Source organism: Quercus suber, unplaced genomic scaffold (genome assembly GCF_002906115.3).
Source record: "Quercus suber isolate HL8 unplaced genomic scaffold, Cork oak 2.0 scaffold_297, whole genome shotgun sequence".
Classification (NCBI taxonomy): Eukaryota; Viridiplantae; Streptophyta; class Magnoliopsida; order Fagales; family Fagaceae; genus Quercus; species Quercus suber.
The window spans coordinates 410,202-434,906 of record NW_027069753.1 but is presented as its reverse complement, the minus strand read 5'-3'; the positions used below and the strand labels follow the sequence as shown (position 1 = coordinate 434,906).

Here is a 24,705-nt window from a genome sequence, read left to right as displayed (position 1 = left end):
AACCTTTAAGATGAAAAAGGAACGTAAGGTTTACATCAAGTCGGTGACTGGGGTCGGGCTGAGCTAGTCTTTTGTACTTAGAGAAAAAACCTAGGTTTCCATCAAGTCGGTGACTAGGGTTAGGCTGAGGCCAGACTTTTGTCCTTAGAGGAAAAAAATGCAAGGTTTTCCATCTGGTTGGTGACCGGGGTCAGGCCAAGGCTAGAATTTTGTCCTAAGTGAAAAAACACAAGGGCACACACATCAAATCATGCATTGTTTAACTTTATACATTAAATGTTCACTCTATTTCGTTATACATGCTAGCTTGCAGCCACAAATGATCAATTTTTGGGACACATTACATTCATTGATAATACTTCCTTAGGTTTTGAACATTCCATGGTCGAGGTAAGGATCTTTCCTACAAGTCTTCTAGGTAATACACGTTGGCTCCTGCCGTAACGGTCACTCGGTAGGGCCTTTCCCAGTTCGGCGCTAGCTTGCTTGCATTCTATCTTTCATACTCCTGACAGCTTTATGCAAAACAAGGTCTCCTGGCATAAATTCCCGAGATCTCACATTCCTATTTTACCCCTAAGCTAATCTCTGTTGATAGTTGTCAAGTCGTACGAATACCATGTCCAGATTGCCAATCAATCCTTTGTCATTACGTTCTTGCTCAAGTGGGTCACTCTCGAGCTTACTAGACTGATCTCTATAGGTATTATCGCCTCAGTGCCATAAGTCATGGAGAAAGGTGTTTCACTCGTGGTCCTCCTTAGGGTTGTTCGGTAAGCCCATAGGACGTTCGGTAACTCATCAACCCAGCCCTATTTTGCTCATTCTAACCTCTTCTTGAAACCATTGATTATGGTCTTATACGTCACTTCGGCTTGGCCATTGCTCTGGAGGTATGCGGGGGTTAAGTACCTATTGCTTATCCCAAGGCTGCTGCAATAATCCCGAAACACCTTACTATTGAACTGCAACCCGTTGTCTGAGACAAGCACTCGGGAGGCTTCGAACCTGGTGATGATGTTTTTTCACACGAACCTTTTTACATCCACATCTCTGATGTTGGCCAGGGCCTTGGCTTCCACCAACTTCGTAAAATAGTCCGTGGCCACTATCACATACCACCGGTTCCCTAAAACCCTTGGGAAAGGCCTAATTATGTCCAACCCTCACTAGGTAAATGGCTAAGGGTTGAAAACTGGGTTTAGATTCCCACCAGGTTTATGCAATATTGGAGCATGAACCTGGCACTGATTACATTTTCTCACGTATTCTACCGCTTCCCTCTGCATGTTAGGCCACAAAAATCCCTGTGTCATGGCTCAATGGGCGATGGATCTTCCCTTCGAATGAATGCCACAGACCCCTTCGTGCAGCTCGAACAACAACCTGGCCATTTCACAAGAAGGTAAACACTTCAGGTAAGATCCCCTGAACGAGCGTCGGTATAATTTCTTGTCACCGGATAGCCAAAAACCGGCGGCTGTCCTTCGAACCTTCTCGGCTTCCTTTCGATCCTCCGATAGGGATCCGTCTGATAAGAATGCTATGTAGGGGTCCATCCAGCTCGGCCCTTACTCTAAAGTAGCTACCACTACCGTTTACAGCTTTATACTCGGTCGCTCCAAAGATTCCATCAATATCATTCGGAGAATCATATCATTTGAAGACGATGCCAGTGTAGCTAAGGAGTCTGCATGACTATTTTGGTTCCTCAGTATACGGTTCACAGTAACTTCTCTAAAACTGGCAGATTCTTCCCGACCCTAAAGTACCTCTTGGTTTACGGTAGAATTCTGATGTGGACTAACTCTTCCGCATTGTCCATGCCTGCTGAGCTCTCAAGCATCTGTAATTGCTATAATGGCTCCCAATCAACTTGCTCCTTCTGCTTAATCTCATGATTTATCATGGCCACCAAACACTGCCTGATAGCCTTCGAGTTAGCCTTATCTACTGCAACCCTATCCTTGGTTGGGAACTTTATCTTTTGGTGCGGCGTCAAAGGCACCACCCCTATGTTATAGATCTAGGGGCGCTCGAGAATTGCCGTGTAGGGCAAGTATGCATTAACCATGATTAAGTTCTCCCCCACTTCCCTACCTTCAGTCAATACTAAGAGCTTGATTTGCCCCTTGGGCGTTACCATCTTTCCATTGAAACCCACCAAAGGGGTGTCATTCCCACTCAGATCCTCCGGCTTCAATCCTAACCCTTTATAGAGGTCGAGGTACATAATTTCAGGCCTACTCCCTTGGTCCACCATAACCTTTTTCACTAGAAATCCACCAATCATGCAAGTTATCACCAGTGCGTTGTCATGTGGCTGGGACGTTCCATTTAAATCAACTTCATCAAAAGTGATCACAACCAACATTCTCCTCGGCTTCTTCTCGGGTTAGTTCCCTAAATCCACTTTTGATGTGGATGTCACACTCAAAACTCCCTTTCGCTCGCTAAAGCCCAGGCCCTTCGAGACAGCATGGATCACCTCAATAATCCCCAAGGGAGGGGGGCATGCCCAGTCATTTCTACCTCTAGACCCTTGGCCTGCATCCTTCCCCCTTTGCTCAACCAAAAACTCCTTGAGATGCCCTGCCTTCGCCAATTGTTCCAAATGATCCTCGAGTACGTGGCACTGTTTAGTTGTATGACCCTTCTCTTAGTGATATGTTTAGTATAAGCTCTGGTTTCTTCTCGCCGGGTCACCAATCATTTTACCGCGCCACCAAAAGTATGGCTTATTCTTAATTCATTTAAGGATCTTGTAAATGGGCTCTTTGAAAGCCAGATTAACTCCTTCGGCATGTCGGCCCTAGTCCCCACGGGGGCCCTTAGCTCCCTCGTAGCCTTCGGTTGAAACCTGTCGGGGCGGTACTCTTTGCAATGCTATGAGGTTACCAAGGCCTTAACCTTGCCCTGTAGGCGATCATCCTCCAACCTTTTAAACTCCTCAATCCTTCTCATCAGTTGGTGCATTCCCTTGAGCAATCGCATTGTTAAAGAGTCCTTAAACTCTGAATCCTTGGGAAGACCTATCTAGAAAGTACTGGTAGCAACCTGCTCATTACCGCTACCTATTTCATTATAGAGCTCTTAGTATCTATTTATGTAAGATCGGGGGGTCTCCCCACTTCTCATCCTTATAGACAGCAAGGCATTTATGGGCTGTGGTACTCTGCTGCATGTGATAAATCTAGTGTTGAACTCTTGGATCAGCTCCCCGAAACTTCTGATGGAACCCTTCCTCAACTTGTTAAACCATCTCATTACGGTCAGATTGAGACTAGACGGAAAAACCTTGCACATCAACCTATCATTATGAGAATAAAGTGACATCATATGTATATAGTGACTTACATACTCAACCAGGTTGGTCTTTTCGTCATAAATAGTGAATGGAGGGCGAGTAAATCGCCTCGGCATCTCTGTGCGCTCTATTTCCTCCGAGAAAGGTGAGCGGGCTGCCCTTCTCAATGCTCGGCTCATTATGTCGAGGGCTGCGTTATGATAATGATTCTGATCGTGGCGGGGAGACTCATTATGATGCTTCACTGTTTCGCGGGATCTTTCCCTTAACCGATACGAGCCACTTCTTTGGGAGGACGCCCCCGCAATCTAATCAGGGTCAAAAGATGACTCGTCCAGCTCCTTTCTGCGGTGCCGGCCCCTCAGCTCAATTTCCAAGTCATTCACCTACTTTTGCAGGTTCTCTAGCTCCTTTTTGCGATCAACCCGATGAGATTGGTCGGGAATGTACGATACCAATCTCTCCCCTTCCGAAGATCCTTCGTCAGAGTCTATCCTTATCTCATGCCCTTATTGCATGTGTTGCTGCTCTTTTCTCCTCTCCCTTTCCAACCTTTGTTGGACCCTGGATGAGGCCCTAGAACAATTTCCCACTATAGAACCGTCACCAGCTTGCGGGCCTTCTATAATTCACAAGCACCAGCCCATCTCGAAGCCTCCAATATGAGTAAGATCCCCACAAACGACGCCAATTGTGGGAGGCAAGAACTACTTGTAGGTGCAAGTACTTGGACCCTTAAATTATTTGTTAGTGTGCTGTATCTCAATCCTACTTATAGGGCTCCAATTTAGACTTGATTTTTCCCTCTCAAGCTTTGATCCCTCACAAGTTCCCTCACTTCTCTCCTCTTTTCTCAATTCTTGCTTTGTCACTCACCTTTCCCCCAATTTTCAACCCCTTGAATAATGGCCTAGTCCTTCTTTTATATCCATGAGTGAGTGGGGTAGCCATCCTTTTTATTCTCACTCACTCAGGTATTCCCACATCTCCCAGAATCCCAAGGGATCCTCACAAATTTAGAGGATTCTCTTGGAACTTGTTTCATATGCCGGTTAAGGCTCGGTAGTGGATTCTTTTCTTTGTGGCTCTCGGTCACCAATCCCCATTTGGACTGAATATAAGCCTCTTTTATGATTGTTCTAGATTCCCCTCGAGAAGGGTTGAGCAGAGCTCCCAGTGCCAAACGAGTGGTCGGATCTCGTATGAAGAAGCCCTGGACAGTCCTTCCATTGTACCCCAGGCTCATTATACTATATGGGCCCTGGGCCTCGCACCAAGCCTTACTTATACAGTCGGCCCAATCCATTGTACTTGGTTCACCCATACACACACACATATATATATATATATTGATCTTTCCTTACGAAGTTTATCATAATTATTCCTTGAAAAGTTTCAATAATGATATTGAAATTTGGGGATAGTGTTTTGACGTGATATATTTTGCATTTTGATTGGTTAGGAGTTCGCAATTAAATTGGAAATAAAGACCATGCCCATGTTATTTTAAACGTGTTCTGATTCACCAAATTGGTGTCTATTTTAGTTGAAATACCAAACGATGTCATTTATTTTAGTGAGAAGAATAAGAGAATAAAAAAATGGCACCGTATTGCTTTAGTGGACACACGACTCAACACGTGCAAGGTGTTCTCCTGGTCATCAAATATCTTATAGGGGGATCATAATTAATCATTAAATATTTTTCATTTAATCTTGTTTGTCTAATTATTTCATTTTGGAATGTAAAAAAAAAAAAAAAAACGTGTATTGAAAATTTAATAGACAAAATTTTCTTTGATTGCGAGGGAAAAATGGCTGAGTAGTACTATTGTGAAAGGAATACAAATACTCTGTAGTTTCTAGAAGTATAAATTGTGTCATGACTCTTACCACTTCTCTGCATAGGTAATAAACAGAGCTATATGTTGTCTATTGCTTCTAGTCAATTCTACTTGACAATGTGAACCAAAGGAAAGAAGCATATCTCCTTACCCAACAAAGACCAGTTGAACAATATTGGGTTAAAGAACGATAATTTGGAACCAAATGTTCCCAGGCAGACATCACAAATAGGAAGGATGATTCAAGAGAAAGGCTAACTAGGAAAATGCAAAATAACATACTATGTATTGAAGAAAGGATATTGAGATGAGAACACGCTATGTAATGAGGAAAATCAACTACTAAGAAAATATTATCAAAGCATGGAATTGGAATATGCCATCTTTGAGGCCATCACTTAATAATTAAGTAAAAACCATACAATTGCAGCTACATTTTTCATTCTTGCTTTAGTTTGGTCACCCACAAAGACAAGGACTATATAACAACCTTGAACGCATGAGCTTTGATCACATCTCTTATTTCTCTTGTGAATTCATTCTAGTTATGAGTCAGCCATAAGCAGCCATGGGACCCAATATTATGACAGAAGACTACAAAGATCCTCAAAGATTTATTTATGTAGCCCATTTGTAGAGTGACACAAAGCCTCAAAGTTTGATTTAGATGGCCAAAAAAAAATTTAGTTTAATGTTCTGTCAGTATCATTGCTTGCTCAGCCAGCCAAACAAAAAATAAAACTCACTGCCAGATATCTTCGGTCTCATAAATATTTTATTAGATAGGTTCCAACAAGTTTTCTGTTTAATGCGCCCCAGAAGTAAAACCCCTCATGTACACAAATGTCATGGAGAAACTCCATTGGTCATAACCACTCCAAAGATTTTATGAACCAATACTTAATAGCGTTCCCATTACTGCTAGAAGAAGGAACCCATGTTCACTTCCTGTACAAACCATTGACTTCAAGGTCAATACAGGCGGCTCGTGTTTACATCATGAGCTCCTCTCCCAACTTCTTTGTTTTTTTTTCCTCATAGAAAATTCATAGATACATCAAGAAGTCAGTTTTCTGGCCCATATCTGATTCCTGTTGTTTAATCAATTGATCAAACCTACAAAATATTTTAGTAAAATTGTAATTGAGGTTTAGCCCATGAAGCTCTTTCTTTCCATTTTCCTCTGCGTCATTTCTATCTCGTTTTCCAAAACCTCCCTTGGATTAGACACCTTAGCTCCAAACCAAAATCTCACAGGCAACCAAACTCTGGTTTCCACAGGCGAAGCATTCATATTAGGTTTCTTTAGTCCCTGGAATTCCAGCAATCGTTATGTGGGAATATGGTACAAAAATATCCAACAAACGGTTGTTTGGGTTGCTAACAAAAATAGCCCCATCACAGATTCATCTGGTGTTCTAACACTCACCCCAACCGGAAACATAGTTATCGCCAATAATCAATCTGGTATTGCTATCTGGTCATCGAATTCATCGGCAAATAATCCAGTCTTGCAGCTCTTAAACACGGGAAACCTTGTGCTTAAAGATAGTAATGATGAAAGCTATGCTTATTCATGGCAGAGCTTTTATCATCCATGTGATACATTGTTACCGGGCATGAAGCTTGGATGGAACCTAACGTCTAAACAAAACTGGTTCCTGACTTCATGGAAGAGTCTTCAAGATCCATCCACTGGGGACTTCACGTACAAAGTAGACCCTCGTGGGCTTCCACAGTTGGTTCTTCGCGAGGGTACTGAGATTGAATTTCGCAGCGGGCCTTGGGATGGTATTCGCTTTGGTGGGGATCCTCAGCTTGAAGGAACGCCGGTGCTTAATCACATCTTTGTTTACAACACAAGCTATATCTACTATACCTTTGAAAACAATGATAGTTCAATAATCTCAAGGCTTGTGGTGAACCAGTCAGGCTCTATAGATATCCTCAAATGGAACCTGCAGCGTGGAGAGTGGTTGAATATGTATACCTTGCAGAAAGATGAATGTGATAAGTATGGACACTGTGGTCCTAATGGCATTTGCGACATGAACAAGTCCCCAGTTTGCCAGTGCCCAACTGGGTTTACTCCAAAAACACAAGAAGATTGGAACTTGATGGAATGGTCTGGTGGGTGCATAAGAAAAATGCCTTTGAACTGTAGTACAGAAGTCGGGTTTAGGACGTTTTCTGGGTTGAAGTTGCCTGATACTTCTGAGCTTTTTGTCAATAGTACGATGATGAGCTTGGAGGAGTGTAAGGCAGCTTGTTTGAGAAACTGTTCGTGTACAGCTTGTGCCAAAACTGAGGCTAGTGGTTGTGTGGCTTGGTTCGGGAACTTGCTTGATATTAGAGTGCACAATGGAGTTGGGGAAGATTTGTATATTCGAATGGCTGCTTCTGAACTTGGTGAGTCCCTCTTTGCTATGAATCTAATTAAGTACTTTTCTCTGGTGAAATGCATAAATATGGCACATTTTTGTTCTTTCATTGGGCTAATAGCTAATGACAAAATACAAACAAGTAATCCAAAGATAAATCATCAGCAATCACATAACAAGATCAAGTTTATTTAGATGAAAAAATAGGAAGCGATATAGCAATTCAAATGTGTAATATCACTATATTTTCCTCATTGGTTCAGCCCATGTACATGTATTTGACATTTTATCAAACACTTTAGGTGCTTACCTACATAATGAATTTAGCTTAATCACTTTGAATTTTTACAAACATTTTAGAATTCATTTTGAACTGAATATAAGGTATTAGATAGATTATTACAGCATGAGATTGAGATCATTATGATACCCAAATTGCATTTGTTTATAAGGCTGTAAACGAGCCGAACCTAGCCGAGTATTAAATGTTCAAGCTTCTTCATTTAATTTTTTTTTTTTTTTTTTTTAAAACACGACCCGAGCTTGAACTTATAATCACACAAGATTTTATGTTCAAGATTGGCTCATTTTATTATTGTGCAAGCTTGAGCTTATTCACAAGCTACTTAATTAACTTATTTTTTTTCCTATAAAGTGTGAAATCATAACTAAAATGTTTTACCTTTTCATAATTTTATGAATTTTGACTATGAATGGACCATTTATATCATTAATAAGTTACAAATAATAATTTTATATCATATGAACCTATCGACAAACTTATAAAATCCAATTTCAAGTTTATATAGATATATTTTTAGACAAGTATATATATAAAATGTAATATTATATATAGTTAAATTGAGCTTTCGTGTTCACGAGCTTGTTCACAAGCACATTATTTGTTTGAGCTTGACTTGTTTAATTATCGAGCATAAACTTAAGGCTTGAACTTGACTTACTTTCTAAACAAACAAACATAAATAAGTTTTTTCTCAAACTGAGTTTGAGTTGTTCATAAATAACTTAGTTCATTTACAGTGCCCTATTCGTTTAGATTTGGAAGGGGAAGACCTTTTAGGCCTAGAATGGTTGAACCCCTACCTAGGCCTATGAAGCCTAGACTTTGCCCAGCTTGGTCCGACCTAAGACTGTAGTCTTTTGGCAACCCTTCAGAAAATTTTCAAGATTAAGACCACTAGGCTGAACAAGGTCTCAAACGCTTCCCTTTGATTAGGATGATGAGCCATGATTGAACAAAGCCTAGAAGTGTATGAACTTAAGACCAAGGTAGAGGGAAGCAACTACTACATGTGAGAGGCTTGGTGGTAGGAGTCTTTGCTTTGCTTGATGAGCAGTTGGAGTGATTCACATGATATTACCTAATGCTATCACTTAATGTGAGATAGATGAGTCTATACTAGAAACCATTTATTTTCATTCGGCCAAAAAAAGAAAAAAAGAAAAAAAAAAGTAGAAGGAAACAAAAGAAAAAATTGTTTGAGGAGACTAATGAGAAAATAGATTACGTTTCAAAGGCAAAATGTACTAGGTCTTCTTCCTTTCTTCTCCCTTTTATTTTATTTTATTTTTTGGGTAGAGACACTGCACTAGGCCATTTTAAACAATAAAAAATGACGGGAAATCCCATCTGTGACATTTTTTTTTTTTGGGTTATAGCATACATACTGCTAACAAAAACTAATTTTGACTTTGAGTTTTGACCGTGACCCATATTTGTCTCGCATGGGATACGCAATATGCATATTATTCACTATCTTATGACCTTATTGACAAAATCAAGTCCAGAAACGATCAATTTTATAATTCTTGTTCTGTTATATATTCATGTATAATCATTTATCAAAAATATAAATTTATAATCAATAGTTTTGAATGGTATAAGCACTGAACACATAGCTCAGCTTTCTGTTTTTATTGAAACTTTGTATTGGAAGCATTGTCGCTTGACTGGGTTGAGTTGAATCTTGAATGCTTTAATATATTTAATTATTTACCAAGCCCCAAAGTCTAAAGAGAGTCCAAATTTTCTTTGCTGCTTATGTTGTTTCAATCAAATTAATAAATCTATGAAGATAAGTTATCTAAAACCAGTGGACACGTCTGGACAAGTATGCTAGCCCAATAAAAATATATTAATGAATTATTTAATGCTATTATTATTATTGTTGTTGTTGTTTTATAATTTTGTGCTGTGGATGCTTATAGAATTGAAGAACAAGGACCAACGAACCGTGGTGATCATGTCAGTATCAGTAGTTTTTGGGGTTCTTCTGTTGGTATCAATCAGCTGGTTGTTGATTTGGAAAAGGACCTTCCACAGAAGCAAAGGTAAGTACATGAACACTTCTTTTATTCTCTATTTCCTTTAATTGTTTAATTAAATATCTATTTTTTTTTGGTGCTAATAAAATATCTAGTTATTTATTGATATATATTTTTTTCTTATAATATTTATTTATATGGTTTAAGAAGTTTTTAGTTGACAAAACTGATGGCAGTTCACACCAACTACCCTGGTTTTATTACTTTTATATGAATGTGCCTATATCATAGACAGATAGACTTGAATTGTTCCATATTGCACCCAAACAAAAGTCATACTAAAATTTTTGAACACCTTTTGGGTCCCTGCAATCATGTTGAAAATGTTAAAAGAAAAGCCCTTTTTCTTCCTCATGTTTCTTTGATTGCTTATTATAATTTGGTGAATCATTGGATTTTGAAAACGAGAGCTTTATTAAAGATTTACGTAGCACTGAACTGGTGAGTAACATTTGTTATATTGTTATTTGATTCTGTCCCTGTCATGTGGCCCACCATGACTGTATAACTTTGCCGAGAGAGATGCTCATATGATTCAAGGACAAAAGATCAAATTTAGGTGGATTGGCCAAGTGGTTGGGCACTTGGTTTTAAAGTGCTTGTCCCAGGTTCGATTGAGTGTGTTCTTCAGTTTGAGTTTAGATATTTGCATTTTGAAAAAATTCCTTGGGCCAGCGATTTACCCCATTAAGGCTCACTTGTCACGAATAATGATTAATCTCTGGTTGAAAGTTTTGAAGAAAAAAAAGAACAAAATATCTAGACAAAAAAGAATAGCATATATGCTAGTGACATTAGGGTTTGATCATGGAGTTTTTATTATTTTATGTTACTGTAATATGTAGCACCCTCTCAGTCTCTCACATAGTGTAGGTGTTACCTATCATGATTACATATAATATCACCTTGTGATCATGCGGTTGTCCTGGGTTTAGTGTCAAACCTCCAAACAACCCGATTAAAAATTCTTCAAATCGCTACCAACTACGAACATGCAAGTTGTTGAATGTTGACCAATCCAATAAGGTTAAGTAGTCGGATTAGCTGAATCTATAAGTCCCATGTTGATGATGTTGGTGGTCTAGGTGGTATCACAATGGGTAAGATGATGCAAATCCAAAGATCTCTGTAAAAGCTTAAGAGCCAGAAAGGGAGGGCAAGGAATGGTGTCATGGGAATTGGAGAAGACGAGAGGAATATTGACAACATGTGACTGGCGACAACGGCAGAGCCATACTAGGGCCCAAAGGAGCTATCACAAATCTTATCCTAATACTATATATATTTAAAAATTGAGACGTAATATTTATTATTACTATATTTTTATTGAGCTACATTAGTGGTTACATCACCCACTTATTTTCATCAATTTCTCTCTTATTTTTTGTTACTCTTCTTCTTATTAATTTTGTACATTAATTACATTTCCTCAAACATTTTCCTATTATTTTTACTTTTTTTTTATCTTTTCATTACTCTTAACCTAATGTCACTTTTTAATTTTTTTTTAATTTTTTTTTATATACCATTTCTCTTACTTTTATTTTGACTCTTCTTATCTCTATTTTTTTTAATATATTTGAAACTTAAAGAGTTTAGTTGTAAAAAAAATTTAGGAAAAAAATATAATGTACCATAACATAATTTAGAAAAATATGGACCACCTCAAAAATGAATAATATCAATTAAACACACTCTAGATATTAAAAGATATTAAAATGATATATTTGTAGAAATGGATAGATGGAAAATAATTTTAGAAAATTTTTAATTTTTGAAAAGAACAAATTATCTTCCACAAAATTTAAATAAAAATTATACATAATACCACAATTACAAAATGCGATTAATTTTACAAAAATCGAAACACATTTCAGCTCCCCTTATGGATTGTCAAGTCATATTGGACTCATTAAGGCAGCTGGTGTGGCCGAAGAAGTACACATTATGCACGACAGGTTAGAGGTTCCATCTACTTTCCAGTAGGGACTAGAACTACAATGAATTTTAAACATAAACCATCGTGGGTCAAATATCTGATTTTGGGCTTGGAATAATTAAACTTTTCCAGACATAAGAATACATTTATCTTCGGCCCACTTACTCGTTTCTGTGTTGTGACAAGACACATAGCGCATTATGTACCCAAAAAAAAAAAAAAAGTGTAGTCCAATTGCTTGTTCCTTGTTACAACATAATTCTGGAAAATAAAAATCAAAAGAGAAATTGCCACAACCTTTCTAGTTAGTGCAAAATAGGAGGCAACAGCATCTAAACGTAAGGATGATGCATATATAAAGATTAAAGAGGTTGGTTCTTGTCCTGCCTTATTTTGATGCATCTGTTTAGAAGAGAGGGAAATAACTCTAACACGCATTGTACGCACAAGCTTGGTTTTAACTAAAATCATGAAGTCACGATTTCAGTTAAAAATGAAGAAAAAACCTAACATTTCTGTAAGGTGTACTTTGTAGTCTCTTTTTATCATGTCAATAGGATAGACAAAATTTTAATTTCAAGGTTTTTGTGCATGTGTTAGGCACATGGCATATTCACATTCATTGTGCTTTTTAACATGTTATCTACTGCTGAATTTGAACTAGACTGAAACTGTTAGTCCTAAGAACTTATTATATTAATTGAGAAAGAGGAATGCGTTTATTTATGAAAGCCAATATGGTTGTTCTCTAATGGAGATTTAGTTGATCTCTGTGCATAGTAACGGGCAATGTTAGATTCAAGGGTTGATTTTTGATGTAATTAAGTCAAGTTATAGGGTGTAAAAGTCTGTGAAAATGCTGCTATAAAAATCTGTAGACAAGCACATTTGCTCAAGCAAAGTTCAAGATTGCACTCACAATCATTTATCGAGATACATAAATTCGCAAGAGGCTCGCTCAAATGAAGTTATGCAGAAATAGAATCCAAATTTTGCTAGAAGAGGGATTCCTACTTTGTGCACGTATGTGAAACACATTTTGCATGACTTTTTGATCCAAGGAAAGTGCCACACCAAAGCTAAACAACTCCAAATTTGATCCCTTCTTTCTCTTAAGCCAAAGAGAAAATACCTTCATGTTTCTACTCTTCTTGTGATCCCAAAGAGAGTTATTGTGAGATTTGCTTGAAACCACACAGATCTTCCCAATGGGTTCATTTCAGCAAATCTTTGAAGAGTTCCCTGCAGTGCCAGAAGTTTTAGTTCATGCGAATGAGGTTCATTCGTGGAGAACATCTATGTAGAAGGATTTCAGAGATTGCTCCAAGTGTTTTGTAAATATAGGTAACCATTCCTCTATAGTGGATTTTCTTAAAAGATTAGATCCATGGTTTGATTTTTTTCCGTTGGTTTTCCACTTCGTTACCAATTATGTTTGTTGTTATTGCTTTCTTGCCATTAGATTTGGCAGTATAACTGTTGTTAATATAATTCTTATGAGATCTGTGTGCAATCAATCCAATAAATCTGCTGTGTAAGTAGTTAGGGGTCTAAATAAGATTTTACAGGCAACATAAGGAAACATTTCCATAATATACTGTTGCTGTAATCTGATCAAATAAAACTTGTTGCTGTCATGTGTAATCAAAAATCTCATTTGGCTTGTTACCCTTGAACTTATATGTGCTAGAAAACATTCGCGTGTGTGTATTTTCGCTTAATGAGTTCTTAATTTGACAGCTCAGAGGCAGAGAATAAATAACCCAAATCAAGATGACAAGCCTAGTGTAGTAGAGGAAGAGGAAGACCAAGAGCTTCCTCTATTTGACACTTACACTATTGCAACTGCTACCAACAACTTCTCTTTCACAAATAAAATTGGTGAAGGTGGTTTTGGTCCTGTTTACAAGGTAATTTCACATTACATTTACGAACTCATTGTAAAAAAAAAAGCTACTCAATGCTTTCGAACTGTTTCTTTTAGTTATGATGAACTGCACATGTCTATCTCTTGTCAGCTAAAATATGGTATTGATTAACACAGGGTGAGCTCCCAAGTGGAGAACAAATAGCAGTCAAGAGGCTTTCCAGATATTCAGGACAAGGCCTCAAAGAGTTCAAGAATGAGGTTATCTTGATTGCAAAACTTCAGCATCGAAATCTTGTAAAGCTACTGGGATGTTGTATTCGTGAAGAAGATAGAATGTTGATATATGAGTTCATGTCTAACAGAAGTTTAGAGTTACATATATTCAGTAAGCCACCCACAACCTCTAGAAATCTCTCTTATTTCCTTCATTAACAATGGTATATATATATTTTTTTACTTGATTCATTTTGGCCCAGATCAAACAAGAGGTACTGCACTTGATTGGCAAAAGCGTTTTGACATCATAGTAGGGATCGCTCGAGGACTTCTTTATCTTCATCGAGATTCAAGATTGAGAATCATTCATAGGGATCTTAAAACTAGTAATATTCTTTTAGATGGTGAGATGAATCCCAAAATATCAGACTTTGGATTGGCAAGAACATTTGGAGGTGACCAAACTGAAGCGAATACAAGTAGGATCATTGGAACATAGTATGTATGACAATGATGTCTCTCTCTCTTCTAATTGCATGTAGTCATATGCCAATGATATATGTTTTTGTTCATTGCTTGCAGTGGTTATATGTCTCCAGAGTATGCAATAGATGGACTCTTTTCTCTGAAGTCTGATGTCTTTAGCTTTGGTGTATTGGTTTTAGAGATAGTGAGTGGAAAGAAGAATAGAGGATTTTATCATCCTGATCATGATTTCAACCTTTTAGGACATGTGAGTTTGAATCAGAATATTTTCTTTCTTCCGATTGTTAAACCAATAATTTTCTTATATCTTTTTGCCTTCTATAAGTTACTGTTTTCATTAATTCGGAATTTTTTTAGGCATGGAAATTATGGAACGAAAACAGGGCCATGGAACTGATGGATGCTTTGATGGAAAAGCCGATACCTGAATCAGAAGTCTTACGATGTATACAAGTCAGTCTATTGTGTGTGCAACAACACCCTGAAGACAGGCCCCCAATCGCTTCTGTTCTTTTGATGTTGGATAGTGAGAATTCTTCACTACCTCAACCAAAACAGCCTGGATTTTACACAGAAAGGTTTATTACAGAGAATGACTCGTCATCAACAGGGAAAACTCCATATACTGCAACTGAATTAACCATTACAATGTTACAGGGTAGGTAGCATGGTGATTAGAACTCTGTATATGTTCTTCACAAAGCATATGTAGCTTTGTATAATCAATTTATTTTCCTCCAAAATCTAAAATGTACAAGGTTTAGGAAGATATATATTCTTTGGTTATTTCTATGTAATTGTCAAATCTTTATTTGTTGAAAATGAAGCGATTTGGAATTTATCACAATATACTTGTGAAGATGTGAACCACTACCAAGCCAGTCAAAGCATCCAAATACACATTCTGTGATTAGTAGACCTAGCACATCACTGACATAAAGAACAAAATCAAAGGCAAATTTTAATGCGACCTAACAGTTTTTATCTTTTCATATGAATTTGATTTTGTCCTCTGAAAGCAAACCTTCAGTACAGTAGTTTAAGATAAAGGACAATGAAGATAATGAAGCCTTTTCAACCTATTATTTTTCTGTGCAGATTGCAATATTCATTCTCACTGATCACAGAATAAGTATACCAAACTAAAAATCTTTAATTCCTTGTGACTCATATCTTTGACAAGAGTTATAGAAAGGTATAGTCAACCCATGTTTCCTGTTTTGAGCAATTGTCAATTTTGTCACCTTGTAGTTTATTGTCAACAAGGTTGAAAACTTTGAAAGCAATTATAAGGATATGTATCAAAAGTCAAAATTTGGTGATAAAGTATAACGGTTTTTTGAAGATTTAAACTGACATTTTAGGATGTCTGGATTCAAAATCTTAATCAAGTTTATTTAAAACAACATATTATGCATTCAAAATCAGGAAAGCAAGACTACACCTTTCTTTTTTCAAAGCCATGACAGGAAAATAATATGACCTAAGATCTCATATGTATAAGTTCTCTTACTTTTATTGCTGAACAAATCATGGCGGCTTGATGACTTTTGGAAGGTAAGTCCAATGCTTAAAATCTAAACTTTCAGACGGCATAAAGTTAGAAGAGGGAACATGCAAAACCTTCATATCTTACTACTTTGTTATACTTTTCTATATTTTCTCTGCATAACCTCTTTTGCAGTTGACACCATAACCCCAAAGCAGTCCATTGTGGATGGCCAAGAACTTGTTTCCTCTGGAGAAAGCTTTGCGCTTGGATTCTTCAGTCCAGGTAATTCCAAGAAGCGATACTTGGGAATCTGGTTCAAGAATATTAGTCCGCTAACAATTGTTTGGGTTGCAAATAGAGAGAACCCACTGAATGACTCATATGGTCATCTAAGCATTGGTGCTGATGGAAATATTGTACTACTTGATGGAGCAGAAAACATTATATGGTCTTCAAAATCATCAAGAGCAATAAAAGTGTCAATTGCAAAGCTCTTAGATTCTGGAAACTTGGTTCTGATGGATGGAAGTGATGGTAATACTGACAGTTATATATGGCAGAGCTTTGAATATCCTGCTGATACACTGTTACCAGGCATGAAGCTGGGTTGGGATGTAAAAACTGGTTTGCATCGATTCTTGACTTCTTGGAAGAGTGCTGATGACCCTTCTCCTGGAAACTTCTCCTACGGCATTGGCCTTGGTGGATTACCTCAATTTGTCATTCTTGAAGGATCACTCATCAAATTTAGAAGTGGGATATGGAATGGAGTACGTTTTAATTCCCAAAATTGGAATTCTTTTACAGCCTTCAAAGCAAACTTCACCGTAAACGTTGATGGAGTGTTTTACATGTATGAAAATGGTAAAAACACAACAATCACAAGGCTTTTCTTGGATCAATATGGTTTAGTTCAACGCTATGTATGGAATGATCAAATTCTTGGGTGGTATGCCACATATGAAGCAAGGAAAGATCTGTGTGACAATTATGGGTTCTGTGGGCCTAACAGTATTTGTAATATTAATCACATGCCTGGTTTATGTGAGTGTTTAACAGGCTTCATTCCTAAGTCACAGCAAGACTGGGATGCGTTCAATTGGGCTAGTGGGTGCATTCGGAAGACACAGCTGAACTGTACTGAAGGAGATAGGTTTCTGGAACTAAAGGGGGTGAAACTGCCCAACTTGTTGCAGTTTTGGATTAATAAGAACATGAATCTTAATGAATGTAAAGTAGAGTGCTTGAAGAATTGTTCTTGTGCAGCTTATGCAAATTCGAATGTCAGTGGAGGGGCCCATGGGTGCCTGCTTTGGTTTGGGGACTTGGTTGATATCAGGATTCCTATTAATGAAGATGGTGGTAATGAAGTCCAAAATCTCTTTGTCAGGTTAGCAGCTTCAGAAATAGGTACGTTTAGGTTCTGCTTCAGTGCTTGATCAATACCGCCCTTGACATGTTTTTTGCTTTAAGTCCAGAAGCATCAATGATTACTAATATGGTTGTCATATTTAATCATCATTAACAAATTGGGATGGTATAAGTTTCTTATTCATCAAGCAAGGAACCTCTTTTATGTGATCAGTTCACCCCTCAGAAAATGCAAAATGCAAAATTACTTTCCTACCATTTCACTCTACTGCCTTCTTGACAGCATTTTATTTTATTGCTAATTTATAATTTTGTGGATGATTTATACTAAGACTATCTTTATTTGATGCATGTTAAGAGTCAATTGCTGGGCGCCGTAGTAAAAAGAGAAAGCTATTCATAATGGTACTGATGATATCAGTAGGTTCGGGGATACTTCTCTTGGGTTCCATTATCTGTTTTGTCATAAAAAAAGAGAAAAATCAGAAGACTCCACTGGCAGGTACAGAGTTTTCAATCTGTTCTTTGGAGTAAGATTTTTTTCTATTGCACTTGATGGAACTAGAAAACTAATAATCCTTATATATATATATATATACACATACGTGGCACAACTATGCATTTTCATGCAACAACAAACAACAGGATTGATTTGTTGTTAGATCATGTCCACCAATAGGGTCAGTATTGATTGAAGCAAATAAACAACTTTGTAATGTGTCTCTTGGTTCTTTCCTTTTGCTTTTTAATGGAGATATTTGTCAAAAAATAATTTTATTAAAAAGATAAGTGATTGGGGACTGCTTGTTATTTCATCTTTGACTTAAAGTTGTCAAACTTACTATTACCAGTAGCATCTCGTACAAATTGATTGATTTTGTCTGAAAATTTAGTTACAATAGCTTAAGACTCTGGGTTTAAGCTTTCATTTTGCTTTTGTTATTTTGTGTAGCAGGTAGCTGTAACCAGAATGTAGACCCAGAGTTGCCTTTGTTTGATTTAGTTACTGTCATAGCCGCAACAGACAACTTCTCTAGCGAGAATAAAATTGGGGAAGGGGGATTTGGCCCTGTCTACAAGGTAATGTCTCATCTAGTTGCAGTTTCAATGATCTCTCTCTCACTCAGTATTGTACACTAAACATACATGCTTATGTATGTGCTCACGCTTTCTTGTACTAATTTGTGTAGTATATATGATATAACACAGGGCAAGTTAGCAGAGGTACAAGAAATAGCTGTGAAAAGGCTATCAAAAACTTCTAAACAAGGCACTTCTGAGTTTAAGAATGAAGTCATGCTGGTTGCAAAACTTCAACATCGTAACCTTGTTAGAGTCTTGGGCGGTTGCATTCAAGGAGAAGAAAGGATGTTGGTTTACGAATACATGTCTAACAAAAGCTTGGATCATTTCATCTTTGGTAAGTTTAAGCTTACTTAGGACTTGGACTTGTTAAGCTTACTAGATTTTTTCTGATACATGCCAAGCTCATGAAGTCGTCTTCTTTTTATATTGTACTATATTGAGAGAGCCTGGTTTGACTTATAAATAATGTCTTTTCAGATCCAAGACAAAGCAAATTTCTTAATTGGAGGAAACGTCTTAAAATTATTATGGGGATTGCTCGAGGATTACTTTATCTTCATCAAGATTCTAGAGTGACTATTATTCATAGAGATCTGAAAACCAGCAATATTCTATTAGACAGTGAAATGAAGCCCAAAATTGCAGACTTTGGCATGGCCCATATTTTTGAAGGAGATCAGTTTGAAGCAAAAACAAAACAAATTGCCGGGACATAGTAAGTTATATAATAAAATACCTAGTCATTTTCTCTCATCACATAACTCATACTTTGTCCATTGATAACATGCAGTGGTTATATGTCTCCTGAGTATGCAATCAATGGATACTTTTCTGTGAAATCAGATGTTTTTAGCTTTGGAGTAATTGTGATAGAGATATTGAGTGGCTTGAAAATCAGAAAATTTTGCCATCCAGACTGCCACCATAACCTGTTAGGGCACGTAAGTTTTGCAATCTATTACTCATACTTTGTTTATTTTATACCCAAGTCTCATTGCTCAAATGCTACTATGTAATTTAATGAGAATTACCTAATTTGATCCTATCAGGCATGGATACTATGGAAAGATGGCAGGCCCCTGGAACTTATGGATGTTAATTTGGACACTTCATATGTTTCATCAGAACTACTGAGGTGCATGCAAGTTGGTCTCTTGTGTGTGCAAAAAGCCCCTGTAGATAGACCAACAATGTCATCTGTTATTTTCATGTTGGGTAATGAAGGTGTGACACTGCCCCAGCCAAAGGAGCCTGGGTTCTTCACAGAAGAATCTTCTAATCATTGTACTGTGGAAGCGCATTGTTGTAGTAATGCTGTGACTTTTACATCAATGGAAGCTAGATAATAACAATCTCTTAGAATTAATTTTTTGCTGAACTGTTAATAAGATAGATAAGTAACACGTATAATGCTCATGCTCATGTCATGACAGAGCAGCCTTTTATTGTTTTCTTCTGGATTTTGTTTGTACTCATTTGGGATGTTGCTGCACACCAGTAACTCAAAATAACTGGTCTGCCACTGCCAACAAATTTTCAAAATCACTGAAATAACAGGTGATTTAAATTATTTTCTAGCTACACTAGTCATATAGTTAAACTGTATTTCTTTGAATATGATATCTAGAACAAAAATTCTGGTAGGTGTGAAAACAGAAAAATTGATAAAATGTTCCTAAAGATTGTGCTTCCAACTAAAAGACTGGGGACAGACAGGTTGACAGTGTTTTTTTTATTATCTTATATTCTTAATTGCTCTACACTCAAGAATAATACATATACTTGCCAATACATTTTAGTAAAAATTTCAACTGAAAGTATTGATTATAATAAGAATAATGTCATCTACGCATTTGCAAATGAAAGCAGATGGGTGGTCTGTCCTAATCATCTTTTAAAAGAAATTTCAAAAATCGCAGGACAAGTGGTGGACTTGATAGATGATTATGACCTTTAAAAAATAATATATTACCACTAGTCATTGCGTTAAGAAAATTCTTCATCACTTATTCAAAAAAATAAAAATAAAAAACCAAGAAGGTTCTTTATATTAAATAATGGACGAAGACCTGTGAGTTGAAAGTCATGGGATACTCAAAATTCAACAGGTTCACACCGGCAAACTTGGTTCCCTCTCTGCTCCTTCCAGTTTTCCAGTATGTATTTCCTAAAAATGATGTTAATCACAGATGAAACCGTGTTCAAGTGTCACTTTACTATGAACTTTCCATGCCAACATGGCAACACCAATGGTCTGAGTTTTTATACGTCGATTTTAGTTTTAATATTAGCACATTTATCAATCTTTCATGCATATAAAATTTGCATATTTCCTGTTAAATTATTGAAGTGACTCAGGAATTTTTATTAACAAATTATTATTATATGTAGAGTTTGCTGTTTTCTAATTGATCTTCTTGGCAATTGAAGTGGAAGGCAATGGAGACTTCCATTATATGGAAGGCCGGGCCCATGACATACAACTATTCTGCACTTGACAAAGTCTTTGCATTCTTTAGCAGGTATATTACGTGCCTTAGAAGTATTCAACTTTACACTTTGAAACAGAAGAAAAAGTTTTGAGGCATGAGATTTATTTGAGCAAGTAAAATGAAAGATCAAGAAACTGATGGAGAAGCAGAAGACAGCCTCTTGTTTCTCACTATTTCTTTCATTTTGATATCCTTGTTTCCAAAAAGTTCAATTGCAGCTGACAGCATAACTGCAACACAGTCCATGAATGATGGCCAAACATTGGTTTCATCAGGCCAAAAATTTGAACTTGGCTTCTTCAGTGCTGGAGGTTCTGGTGACCTATATTTAGGAATATGGTACAAGAATATCCCAAATAAGACTAAAGTTTGGGTTGCAAACAGAGACAGCCCTCTTCAGAATTCTTCTGGTTTCTTAACATTCAACTATGATGGAAATCTTGTTCTTCTCAATCAATCAAGAAGCGTTGTTTGGTCTTCAAATATTTCACAAGTAGCAAGAAGTCCAGTTGTACAGCTTTTGGACTCTGGAAATCTTGTTCTGAAAGATATGGGTGATGACAACTCTGAGAACTATTTATGGCAGAGCTTTGATCATCCATATGATACTTTGTTGCCTACCATGAAGCTTGGGTGGAACTTGACAAGTGGGTTGAATCGATCTTTGAGGTCATGGAAAAGCTCAGATGATCCTTCTCCTGGAGACTACACTTACAGTGTGGATCCCCGCGGGCTTCCTCAACTTGTTCTTCGTCAAGGATCAAAGAAGCTATTCCGAAGTGGGCCTTGGTATGGGGAACAATTTAGTGGCGATCAAATTCTGGTGGCAAACACGGTTTTCAAACCCATATTTGTCTCTAATTCTGAAGAAGTTTATTATATGTATGAAACTATAGACAATATCACTTCAAGATTTGTGTTGGGTCAATCTGGTCTCGTTCAGCATTTCTCATGGAATGATAAAGACTCTAGTTGGAATCTCTTGTTCACCGTTCAAGAAGACCGCTGTGACAGCTATGGTTATTGTGGTAGTTATGGTAGTTGTACAGCTAACAATACACTGTATTGTGAGTGCTTAAGGGGTTTTAAACCCAAATCACCCCAAGACTGGAAATTGCTTGATTGGTTAGATGGATGTGTTCGAAATGATCCTCGTATTTGCAGAAATGGAGAGGGATTTATCAAGTTAACAGGATTGAAACTGCCAGATGCATCACAATTTAGCGTAAATGTCAGTATGAGTATTAAAGATTGTGAGGCAGAGTGCTTGGAGAATTGCTCTTGTACGGCTTACGCTAAACTGGACATCAGTGGCAGTGGCAATGGCTGTGTGACCTGGTTTGGAGATCTGCTTGATATCAGAGAGGTTGCTAATTATGGGCAAGATCTCTATGTGAGAGTGGCAGCTTCAGAATTAGGTAAGAATTCTTGAGTCTGTGACCTTTACCTCTCAGATTTCAGCTGTAATTTATTTAGGGAACTCAAAACTTGGGACTAAGGCTTTGCTGTTGTTATAATCTTGAGATCTCTACTTTGCTGTTATAGGCAATGAACATGCTTGTCTCACCACATATACTGTCATGATAGACTCTTAAACCAAGCATTGTGTTTGCTCAAGAAAGGCTCAAAACAGCTCAGCTCTGGCCTAACATGGAGCTGGGATGGAAATGTTGTCTTATGACTATTTGTATTTTTAACTTAATTGGTCAACTATTGCCTATTTTATTCTATAATTATTGAAACAACTAATATACTGTATTATTTTTTGTTTGTGGTTGTTAGAGGCAAATGCTGATAAAAGTAAGAAGCAGAGGCGAATAATAATTGCAGTGACTGTTTATGTGGCTTCAGCAGTGATCATATTGGCTTCAATCAGCTGGTTCATTATTTGGAAGATGAGAAGAAACAAATGTAAATTTGCCACAAAATTCTGATAGTTCCATTGCAGCATTTCATGGAAGTTTCAATCCTATCATTTTTATTAAGTTGTCTGTCTTCTTGTAAATAGCCAGCAGGCCAGATAATCAAGCAAACATTAGTGGAGTTGAAAGAGAAAGGGATGACCTTGAACTCCCATTATTTGACATGGCTACCATTGAAGCTGCCACCAACAACTTCTCTGCTGCCAATAAGATTGGAGCAGGTGGATTTGGCCCAGTGTACAAGGTAAAATACAACAGTTTTACTGGTTGGTTCTCATTCAAACACACGCAAAATCCTAAAATGGCCCTATAAGCTGCAATTTTATTTATAAAAACTTTTTTGTTATAATTGTAGGGTGAGCTACTATCAGGGCAAGAAATAGCAGTAAAGAGGCTTGCAGAAAATTCTGGACAAGGCCTACAGGAGTTTAAGAATGAGGTCATCTTGATCTCCCAACTTCAACACCGGAACCTTGTAAAGCTTCTAGGTTGTTGCATTCAAGGAGAAGAAAGAATGTTAATCTATGAGTACATGCCAAACAGAAGCTTAGACTCCTTAATCTTTGGTTGGTATCTCTCTCTCTCACATGCACACACACAAACATATATATGTTTGAATTAAGTGCAGCATATTGGTCATTTGGTCTCTCTTATTGATTTTCTAGTCCTATGAGTTATATTTACAAACTGGCTAAAATTCCATAGTTTCAAACCATTGGAAGTCAACTTGTATACAATGTAATGACTGGCAGATGAAGCAAGGCGTCGTTCGCTCAACTGGCAAAAGAGATTAGACATTGTTATTGGGATAGCTCGAGGACTTCTTTATCTTCATAGAGATTCGAGACTCAGAGTAATCCATAGGGATCTAAAAGTCAGCAATATTCTATTAGACAGTGAAATGAATCCCAAAATTTCAGATTTTGGAATGGCAAGAGTATTTTGTGGGAATCAAACTGAATCAAAGACGAAGAGAGTTGTTGGAACTTAGTAAGTAAACACATGCTTACTTTATATATATCATTTTGGTATTTTGCTACTAAAATCTCTCTTTTTTTGTGTTGGATGCAGTGGTTATATGTCTCCAGAGTACGCAATAGATGGACTTTTTTCTTTCAAATCTGATGTTTTTAGCTTTGGTGTTATACTGTTAGAAATACTTAGTGGCAAGAAGAACAGGCTGTTTTTTCATCCAGGCCACAAACTAAATCTCCTTGGTCATGTGAGTAAAATAAATACGATCCTATCCAAATTGTTGAAAATAATTTTTACTTTACAGGGAAATTTTATTCTTGTTCTTTGATATAACTTAACATTATTTTAGGCATGGAAACTTTGGCAAGAAGGAAACGCCTTGGAACTAATGGATGTATTGCTTGAGAATCAATTCCCTGCTTCTGAAGCACTAAGATATATTCAAGTGGGTCTTTTGTGTGTCCAACAGCGCCCGGAAGAGAGGCCAACAATGCCATCTGTGCTTTTGATGTTGGATAGTGAAAGTGTGTTGTTAGCTCAGCCTGGACGACCAGGATTTTATGCAGAAAGGTGCCTTACAGAGACATATCCATCTTTAAATGATAGAATGAATTCCAGTTCAAATGAGATAACTGATACATTGTTAGAGGGTCGTTAGGATATGGTTTGTGCAACTCACTGTCCTAGAAGATGGAAATAATTATTCTATCTGAATTTGCATTGCAACAGTCAACAGATAAACCATACCATGTTTGATTTGAAGCATGTAGATCCGCTTATGTACATTGTGGTTATGAGATCCTTAGAAAGCTACTCAAGTTTGACCAAAGAAAAAGGAAAAGGAAAAGAGAGAGAGAGAGAATTATAGGATTTAATCTGTAGGGTATTCCTGTATTCTCCATTGTTGCCCCATTCCTTTTGGGGAACATACTCACTATAGAATGAATTCCAGTTCAAATGAGATAACTGATACATTGT

At 37.2% G+C, this 24,705-nt stretch overlaps 2 protein-coding genes across 4 annotated transcripts; both read left to right on the top strand.

Moving 5' to 3' along the window:
- The first annotated feature begins 6,027 nt into the window (after window positions 1-6,027).
- Window positions 6,028-15,236, top strand: LOC112035699 (G-type lectin S-receptor-like serine/threonine-protein kinase At4g27290). 3 transcript variants are annotated; one of them, XM_024068532.2, is made up of 7 exons: window positions 6,067-7,560; window positions 9,762-9,884; window positions 13,558-13,727; window positions 13,862-14,072; window positions 14,164-14,401; window positions 14,486-14,636; window positions 14,747-15,236. In XM_024068532.2, exons 1-7 carry the CDS (start codon window positions 6,309-6,311, stop codon window positions 15,053-15,055), a joined length of 2,454 nt encoding a protein of 817 aa, XP_023924300.2. In that variant the 5' UTR covers window positions 6,067-6,308; the 3' UTR covers window positions 15,056-15,236. The 3 variants fall into 3 exon arrangements, with proteins under 3 accessions (XP_065638392.1, XP_023924300.2, XP_065638393.1); XM_065782320.1 differs by lacking the exon at window positions 14,747-15,236 and having other exon boundaries at window positions 6,028-7,560; window positions 14,164-14,382; window positions 14,486-14,630; XM_065782321.1 differs by lacking the exons at window positions 6,067-7,560; window positions 9,762-9,884; window positions 13,558-13,727; window positions 13,862-14,072 and having other exon boundaries at window positions 14,273-14,382.
- Window positions 15,237-15,790: 554 nt separating this feature from the next.
- Window positions 15,791-24,460, top strand: LOC112035721 (uncharacterized). The gene is made up of 16 exons (XM_065782307.1): window positions 15,791-17,291; window positions 17,611-17,754; window positions 18,205-18,332; window positions 18,462-18,672; window positions 18,816-19,053; window positions 19,129-19,279; window positions 19,388-19,682; window positions 20,415-20,494; window positions 20,769-20,860; window positions 21,038-22,248; window positions 22,613-22,741; window positions 22,839-22,996; window positions 23,108-23,318; window positions 23,505-23,742; window positions 23,824-23,974; window positions 24,077-24,460. Exons 1-16 carry the CDS (start codon window positions 16,004-16,006, stop codon window positions 24,383-24,385), a joined length of 5,034 nt encoding a protein of 1,677 aa, XP_065638379.1. The 5' UTR covers window positions 15,791-16,003; the 3' UTR covers window positions 24,386-24,460.
- The last annotated feature ends 245 nt before the right edge of the window (window positions 24,461-24,705 follow it).

Bases quoted from the DNA above. Each gene is read 5' to 3' on its own strand.
- LOC112035699 (XM_024068532.2), top strand. From the start codon at position 6,309: ATGAAGCTCTTTCTTTCCATTTTCCTCTGCGTCATTTCTATCTCGTTT. The intron at 7,561-9,761 runs GTGAGTCCCTCT...GGATGCTTATAG, and splicing joins AATGGCTGCTTCTGAACTTG to AATTGAAGAACAAGGACCAA. The intron at 9,885-13,557 runs GTAAGTACATGA...TTAATTTGACAG, and splicing joins GACCTTCCACAGAAGCAAAG to CTCAGAGGCAGAGAATAAAT.
- LOC112035721 (XM_065782307.1), top strand. From the start codon at position 16,004: ATGCAAAACCTTCATATCTTACTACTTTGTTATACTTTTCTATATTTT. The intron at 19,054-19,128 runs GTAAGTTATATA...GATAACATGCAG, and splicing joins AAACAAATTGCCGGGACATA to TGGTTATATGTCTCCTGAGT. The intron at 20,495-20,768 runs GTATGTATTTCC...TGGCAATTGAAG, and splicing joins CTGCTCCTTCCAGTTTTCCA to TGGAAGGCAATGGAGACTTC.